The sequence below is a fragment of the Crocodylus porosus genome, unplaced genomic scaffold (genome assembly GCF_001723895.1).
Source record: "Crocodylus porosus isolate Cpor-Errol unplaced genomic scaffold, CroPor_comp1, whole genome shotgun sequence".
In the NCBI taxonomy this organism is placed as follows: Eukaryota; Metazoa; Chordata; order Crocodylia; family Crocodylidae; genus Crocodylus; species Crocodylus porosus.
The window spans coordinates 870,693-879,169 of record NW_017728953.1 but is presented as its reverse complement, the minus strand read 5'-3'; the positions used below and the strand labels follow the sequence as shown (position 1 = coordinate 879,169).

Genomic DNA, 8,477 nt, shown 5'->3' with positions numbered 1-8,477 from the left:
ACCCCCCTCAATGCCTCGGCCCACCCCCCTGGGGCGCCTGCCTGGAAAAGGGGGCACCACCAGCCTCGGGCCTTGGATGTTACCATCATCACTGAGGTACTGGGGGGCAGGGGCTGAGAGGACCCTGGGTTAGAGACCCCCAAGGGGGGGGGGCTGGAGGAGAGACCCCCCGCCAGGGGCAGAGGGCCGGATGGAAGTGGAGAGGGGGAATCCCTCTGGGTCACAGACCTGCAGGGGGCAGGGGCTGGGGAACCCCCCTGGATTAGAGACCCCCCCCAAGGTGCAGGGGCCTGGACAGGGGTGGGGAGAGAGGCTTGGGCCAGTCTGGAGGAGACCCCCATTCCCTAGATCACAGATTTCCCCGGGGCTGGAGGGGGGAGGGCAGAGGGGCTGGGGCAACCATTCATCCCACCATTCATCTCCCTGGCAGTGGGACCTGGTGTGTGAGCGGGCACCGCTGCCGGCACTGGCCCAGACCCTCTTCATGGCGGGCGTCCTGCTGGGGGCCTTCATTTTCGGGACCTTGTCGGACAGGTGGGTGCCGGAGAGCTGGGACTCCTCAGACTGCACCCCCACCTTCCTCTCAGGCCAGCCGGACCCATCTTGCCGGGGGCTGTATGAGGGGAGGGTGCAGCTAACTCTGGGGAGGGACCTTGTGGGGGAGGGGGCTGGATGCGGGGATTGGGGTTGGACACACTAGTGAGATGCAGCTAGCCCTGGGGTGTAACGTGACTGATGTAGCTGGCTCTGGGCTGGGACATGGGGGGCTGAGGCTGGCTCAGGGGCTAGGCAGGGAGGGAGGGAATGGCGGGGATGGTGAGGGACTAGGGTGTGGGCCGTTGTGGGGAGGTGCGGCTGGCTCTGGGGTGTGACACAGGCAGGTGCGGCTGGCTTTAGAGTGGGGGGTGGGAGTGAGATGCGGCTGGCTCTGGGGGGCTGTGGCTCACTCTGGGGTGGGACATGGGGGGCTGGGTCAGGTCATGACTGCCCCCTCTACCCTAGGGTGGGGCGCCGGTGGGTGCTGCTGTCCTCCTTGCTGACAGTGGGGGCTGGAGGCACGGGGGCAGCGCTGGCCCCTGACTTCATCGCCTACTGCGTGTGCCGGACCCTGAGCGGTATCGGCCTGGCCGGATTCCTGATCAACTACATCGGCCTCAGTAAGCCGGGGGGCGGGGTGCAATTCTGGCCCAATCCTGGGGGGGCATGGGCTGGGCTGGGGGGCTGCCTGCCCAGGGGCACTGGTGCTTGGGCAGGGGCTGGGGTCAGGAGGGCAGGGGCACGTCCCTTCTATGGGTCCCAATCCAGACCTGATCCTGGGAGCACTGGCTGGGGGGGGGGCCAGTGGTCTGTACCCCTCTATGGGCCCCGAGCTGGCCCAGTCCTAGGAGCACTGGATCAGGCAGGGAGCAGGGGGCTGTGCCCTCTTCGGGCCCCAGTCCAGGCGGGGGGAGGGCAGGGGCTGTCGTCCTCTGTGGGCCCTGACCTGGGCCTGACCCAGGCACGCTAGCTGGGGTGGGAGATCCAGGGGTCTGTTTCCCCAAGGACCCCCATCCTTGGGGCACTGGCTGGGGAGGGGGGCAGAGGCCTGTCTCCTTTGTGGGTGCAAAGCTGGGCCTTATCCTGGTGCCACTGGCTGGGGCGGAGGGGTAGGGGGCTGCTCCCTCTTTGCACCCCTATCTGGGCGCTGCCCTGGGGGCACTGGCTGGAGGGAGTCCCAGTTCGGCTCCGTTCCCGTGGCACTGGCTGGAGTGGGGGAGCCGGGGTCAGGGACCCGTAAGGGCTCCAGTCCAGCCCAGCCAGGCTGGGAGGGGGCTGGAGAGGGTGAGCCCTGTCGTGACATGAGCATGCAGGGTCTCAGCCCCCTACCCCTGTCCTCCCCAGGCCTGGAGTGGGTGCCGCGGGGGGCGCGCGCAGGCGTGGTGACCTGGCTTAGCTACTGCAGCACGGCCGGGCAGATGGTCCTGGCTGGCCTCGCCTACGGCGTGCAGGACTGGCGCCACTTGCAGCTGGCCATCTCTGCCCCCTTCCTGGCCTTCCTGCTCGGCGCCTGGTGAGTGCCACGGGTGCCTGGGTCCCGCGCCCGCTTCGGGTCCAGTCCTGGGATGCCGTGCTTGCCTCCCTATTCGGAAGCCGGGGTGCATGCGTTTCGTCCGCGGTGGGAGCCCGGAGGTCTCTGGGGGGGACTGGCAGCTGGGGACGGAGCAGGGGGTGGGGGGGCTGGGAGCCGGGACACCTGGTTTCCATCTGGCTCTGGGAGCAGAGGGCGGGCTGGGGAGCCCGGACCCCTGGGCTCTCTCCGAAACCAAATCCAACCCTGCCCCTCTGCAGCCCCCGAGCCTCAGTTTACCCCATGCGCCTGCATCAGCGACTCCCAGAGCCATTAGGCTCCCTCCCCGCTGCCCTCCCCTAAGGCCCCCCCTTCCGCCAGGTGGGTGCCTGAGTCTGCGCGCTGGCTGCTGGTCCAGGGCCGGACCAAGGAGGCGCTGAGGAACCTGCAGCGGGTCGCCCGCGTCAATGGCAGAACCGCGGCAGGGGAGGGGCTGAGCCTGGAGGTGAGCGGGGGGGGCGGGGGTCCAGGACTCCTGGCTTCTCTGGGAGGGGAGGGGGCTGGGAGCCTGGACTGGACGCCTGGCTTGTCTGGGGGGTTCAAGCAGGGGGGCGAGAGCCCAGATGCCTGGGTGCCCTGGGGGGAAGTGGGGCTGGAAGCCGAGTTGCTTGGGTTGTCTGGGTGGGGAGGGGCTTGGGGGGTTGAGAAAAGGGGTCTTCCCCTGCTCCTGATCCCCCACATTGCCCCCCCAGGTGCTGGTGCAGGAGGGAAGCTGCAGCTCCACGGGGCGAAGCACCGGGTCCTGGCTGGGGCTGTTCCTCTCCCCGGCTCTGCGCCGCATCTCCTGCTGCCTCATGTGTGTCAGGTAGGAAGGACGGACAGACGGGGGCGGGGGGGGGCACAGAAATGGCAGCTCCATCTGTGTCTGTCGCCTGGATGGATGGATGGATGGAGACTTTCAGCTCTTCGTCCTGCCACCTGTCCACGCGCCGCCCGCTCTGAGATGGACAGACGGACGGCTCTGTGCTGACCCCGACCCCCATCCTTACCCTCGCCCACCCACTGACCCTCACACCCTCGTAACCTGGCCCCTGCCCCCCGCCCCCGTGTCCTCTCATCCCGCAGCTTCTCCACCAACCTGGCTTACTTTGGGTTGTCCATGGACTTGGGGTCCTTCGGCCTCGACGTCTTCCTGGTGCAGCTCTGCTTCGGGGCCGTGGACTTGGGGGCCAAGGCGGCCTGTGCCCTGGCCCTGAACCGCTGCGGCCGCCGGCCTGTCCAGGCCCTTTCCCTCAGCGTGGCTGGTGCCTGCTTGCTGGCCAGCACCCCCCTGCCTGCCGGTGAGCCTGGGGATGCCCGGGTGCCCTGCCAGGTGTGGGGGTCCTGCAGCGGGGCCCGATGCCTGGGTGCCCTCTGGACCTGGGCGGGGAGTGGGGGTAAAGGGTTAGAGAAGTGGGGGCTGCACGTGCGGACACCCGGCTCCCCTCCAGCTCTGGGAAGGGAATGGGGAATGGGCAGGTTCGAGCAGGCGCTGAGCTGGCAGCACGGACACCTGGGCCCTCTCCCACCTGCAGACCACCACGCACCCCTCCCCGTGCCTCAGTTTCCCCTCTGCAGTACAGCGATTCCTCTCCTCCTTATGGTTTCTTTCCGCCTCCTCCCCCACTCCAGAGATGCTGATGGTCCGGCTAGTCCTCGTGGTGCTGGGAAAAGGCTTCCTGGCGGCAGCGTCTGTCTGCTCCTACCTCTATGGGGGAGAGCTCTTCCCCACCGTTGTCAGGTGAGGCCAATACCCCCCAGGGCCTCCCCAGGTCCAGCCACATCCAAGTGAGGGGCCCCAATGCCCCCCCCAGCACCAGCTGCATCTGTTACGCTCAGCTGCTGACACATCCTACCCCAGAGGTGGCTGCATCCCGATGCCTGGCTTGGTATCTGCAGCCCCCACTGTCCCACCCCAGAGGTGGCTGCATCTGTTACACTCAGCCACTGGCATAGCCTCACCCCAGAGCCAGCTGCAGCACAGACCTGTATTCCCAACCCCAGTGCCCACTCCAGAACTGGCTGTATCCCAGCAAGAGCCCCTGTGACCCCAGCCCCGATGCCCTCCCCCAGAATCAGCTGCCTCCCAGTGAGAGGCCTTGTATGCCTAGCCCTGATTGCACCCCACCAGAAGCAGCTGCCTCTGAGCCTTGTGTCCCTCCTGCAGGCAGACGGGCACAGGGCTCATGACTGTGGTGGCCCGCCTCGGGGGTATGGTGGCTCCACTGGTGCTGGTGGGTGGCCAGTACCACCCGGTCCTGCCACCTCTTGTCTTCGGGGTGACACCCGTCCTGGCCGGCGCAGCTGCCTGCTTCCTGCCTGAGATGCGGGATGTCCCGCTGATGGACACCATCGAGCAGGTGGAGGAGAGGTGAGGTGGGGGAGAGGCTGGGCCCAGGCCTCTCTCTCTCCCTGGCTGCCTTCCCCTTTAAAATGACTTTCTCCTCCCCTTTAACACCTCCCCTTCCCTTTAAGTTGCCCTTCCCCTTTAAATCAGGATACCTTCCCTGTATCTTTCTCCTCCCCTTTAACACCTCTCCTCCCCTTTAACTCTGGCTCTCTCACTTTAAGTCAGAGACTCCTTCTTGTCTTTAATAAGAGTCTGTCCCTCCTGCCTTAAGTGCCTCTCCTTCCCTTTAAATAGGGGTGCTCCGCCCCTTTTAAATCTGGCCTCCTACTTCCCTTTAAAAATGCCCCTCCTTCCCCTTAAGGTAGTTTGGCCGCCTTCCTCTCTCCACCCCAGTGAGCTCAGGGTGCTGTTCACCTTTAATTCTCCCTTCCCCTTTAAACCCTGGGCTCCCCCCTCTTTAACGCTGTGCTGCCATGTCTTGTCCCCAGGGCCAGGCGAAAGGGACCGGAGCCCGTGGTGGAGGTCGTCTCCGTCTCCCACATCATCCGCTCCACCCGGATCTGAGCCCCACAGAAGGGGGGCAGCTCCGGCCCCCCAGCTGGGACACATGGGACCCCCCTACAGGCCGGTGCCCCCCTGCAGGGTGGAGGTCAATGGCTTGTGGGGTGGGGCGTGGCGCTGGCGCCCACCGCGATGGAGACGGGTGCAACCCTAAGGGGGTTGTGGATTGGTGTCAACCCCCACATGGTGCAGGGTGGGCCTTGCGTGCGCCCCCACCGTGGAGAAGAAGCGGTGCGACCCCCGCCCCCACCCAAAGGTGAGGCTGTGGAGGGGTGCCTCCCAGCCACAGGGTGCATCTGGCACGACTCAACCTGGCTCTCAGGCAGAGCCTGGGCATTAGCACCCTCCTTCATGGAGGAAGAGGGAACAATTCTTCCCCCTGCCCCAACAGGGGCTGGGAGCTGGAGTTAAACTGTACAAACCTCTGCACCCCAAAGCGTGGGGGGCTCTGGACTTGAACCAGCCGCTGGAGGGGTGCGGAGCGGCACGGCTCTCACCCCTGCGCAGCCAGAGGCTGGCGGCTGTCACCCTCAGGGAAAACCCGGCATACCCCCCTTCCTCCGCGCTGCAGCCGGGTGGCGCGCCGAGCGGTACGTCCGTGCACTGGTTCCCTCCAGTTCTGCTGCTGCCTTTTGTAAATAAAGTCATTGTATTTAAAGCAAAAAACCCACGGCTCTCCAAACCCCTGATGGTGCCTCCCTGCTCGTGCCCCCCGCCGGGTCTGCCTGCATGGCAGGGCGTAGGGCTCGGACCCGCGTCGTGCACAGCCGGGCCTGGGGCTCCTCATGCTCCTGTGGGCTTCCTGTGTGTGTCTGTTGTCATGGGGCAGAGGGGGCCCCGGCAAACAGGGCCCTGGGACCAACACAGACCCCGACCATCGCTGGGCAGGTGGGGACCCCAATGGCTCTGGGGTTTCCTCCCATCCTGCCTCCTTCAGGGGCATGGCCGCAGGGCAGGGTTGTGACTGGTCCAGCTGGGGTTTAAGATATTCCCACAATGCCCCAATGGGCACCATCTCGTCTGTGGACACATCCTCAACCTTCACATGCATGGGGACGGGGGGACAAGGCAAACGTGTCACTTGGGGAGCCAGGGACTGGGAGAGGCAGCAGTGGGAGGAAACATGCTCAAGACGCATGAAGGCGGGGACAGTACCCAGGGCACATTTCTGTGCCCAGAGGGAATTTGCCCTCCAGCGTGGCGGGGGATCCTTGGGGAGATGAGAAGAGGGGTGTCACCAGAAAAGGTCAGCACCTTCGATCTTCTCGCTCTCAGTCCTGGGCCGAGCGGTTCACCCGCAACCTTCCCTGCGCTGATCCCCCTCCTGAGCTTGGGACCCGGGGTCCCTTCCTCCTGGAGACAAGTCGGAGCGAGGGCTTGAGAGAGAGAGGAGTTGCTCCCGAGATACACCCGGTGTTGGCCGAGCAAGGCGGTGGGGCAGGGCGTGGGCAGGGGAAGAAAGGAGGGCCCAGGGGGGCTTTGTGCTGAGACCCAAGTCTGTGGGTCACACCACCTGCTGCCTCCGCGATCCCAACAGTGCACTCTGACTGTCTCTGTTCATCTGGGGACCTTTCTTTCCTAAAGGATGGGAGTGCCACCCCCAGGGAAGTGCATCAAGGCCATGTTCCCAGTGCCAGCCAGCATGGTGGTCAGCTGGACTGGTGCTGGCAGAGGCCTGGGTCAGCACAGCCAGACCTTTGAAGAGTCCAGGTCAGCGGGGGAGGAGGGCTAGGCCCAAGGGCCATGCCTCTGCAAGGGTGTTGTAACCCCTGACTTCCAGTATGGAAATGAGTCTTGCACCCCCCACCCCAGACCTAAGCATTGGTGGCTCAATGGTAGCATTCTTGCTTGCTGTGTAGGAGACCTGGGTTCAATTCCCAGCTACGTGTTCAGTTGTGGTCCTACACATCACGACTGTTGTACTGCACTCTTGGCCCTTGTTTCACATGCTGTATGCACCTAAGGGGGCTGATGAGATTGCAGAGCCACTGGATGTCACTTCTGAAAACTCATGGTGATCAGAAGAGGTCCCGGATGATTGGAAAAGGGCAAACAGTGCCCATATTCAAGGAAGGAAAAAAGGAGAATCCAGGGAACTACAGGCCAGTTGGCCTCACCTGTGTCCCTGGAAAAATCATGGAGCAGGTCTTCAAGGGCTCCACACTTGGAGGTGGAAAGGTGATTAGGAAAAGTCAGCATGGATGACTCCCCGTGCCTGACCAACCTGATTGCCTTTTATGATGAGATGACTGGCTCTGGGGAGACCAGTGCATGTGGTATATAGCCTTGACTTTAGCAAGGCTTTTGATACCGTCTCCTACAACACTCAAGGCAAGCTAAGGAAGTTTGGGTGGGATGTAAATTGGATGGGAAACTAGCTGGAACATCAGTGGCTCAATGTCCAGTGGGCAGCCGATATCAAGTAGAGCGCCCCAGGGGTCAGTCCTCAGGTCGTTTTTGTTCAAAGCTTTGTTCATCAACACCCTGGAAGATGGCGCAGAGTATTACGACCTGGCAACTGGCTCCTTGGGAAGTTACTGCAGTGACGTTGGGGTTGCCAGCCTCAGGCCCTTCGCTGGGTGTGTGGGATGTTTGTTTCTGGCTTTTCAGCTACTCAGGCAAGAAGTCCGTGGCTGCCCGTCTCCCCAGAGATACAGCATGAACACACGCTTTCTTGCTGGGGGTTCATTACTTTTGTAACTTCCTCATCCCAAATTGCCCAATCCCCTGGCGCTGCGCCAAGCGCTCCTTATGTGGTGCACCACTCCCATCCTACTTTTGGTTATCTTTCCTTGTGTATAGCATACACATTCCTCACCTCTAGTGCTCCAGTTACAGCACTTACTTCCTCCAATGCGTCAAAAGATGTTTTGTTCAGTTGTATTGCTTAGTCCCGGGAAGGCCTGGCCTATGGCTAAAAGCCTTCTCATAACTAACTTTGCCCAGTACAAGGCTGAGGGAACTGGGCTTATTTAGTCTGGAGAGGAGAAGGCTGAGATGGGATTTCATAGCAGCCTTCAATTCCCTGCAAGGGGGTTTGAAAGAGGATGGAGCTGGACTGTCCTCAGTGGGGGCAGATGACAGAGCAAGGAGCAATGGGCTCAAGCTGCAGCAAGGGCAGTTGAGGTTGGATATTTTCTCACTAGGGGGGTAGTAAAACACTGGAGCAGGTTACCCAGAGAGGTTGTGGGATCACCATCCTTGGAGGTTTTTAAGACAAAGCCTGGGCTGGGACGATGTAGTTGGGGCTGGTCCTGCTTGGAGCAGGGGGCTGGACTAGGTGACCTCCCAAAGTCCCTTTCAGCCCTCATAGGGGTCTGGTATCAGAACTGGAACCAGTAGCTGTAGCTGAAGTCAGGACTAGCCGGGGTAAGCAGCTGAAGCTGGAGACAAGCTTTGGGGGGTGGGGGGGCAGGCATGCAGCAGCCCCAACTAGAGCCCCTCCACAAACCCACCCACAGGCCACACATCCCCCTGGTA

At 62.8% G+C, this 8,477-nt stretch overlaps 1 protein-coding gene across 1 annotated transcript; it reads left to right on the top strand.

Moving 5' to 3' along the window:
- Window positions 1-6: 6 nt before the first annotated feature.
- On the top strand, window positions 7-5,593 carry LOC109324402 (solute carrier family 22 member 20-like; the record flags this gene model as incomplete). Its single annotated transcript, XM_019556396.1, has 10 exons — window positions 7-96; window positions 431-686; window positions 978-1,157; window positions 1,882-2,050; window positions 2,429-2,552; window positions 2,800-2,912; window positions 3,173-3,483; window positions 3,584-3,827; window positions 4,254-4,457; window positions 4,925-5,593. Coding segments are annotated over 10 exons (1,767 nt in total), but the record flags the coding sequence as incomplete, so codon positions are not given.
- Window positions 5,594-8,477: the final 2,884 nt, after the last annotated feature.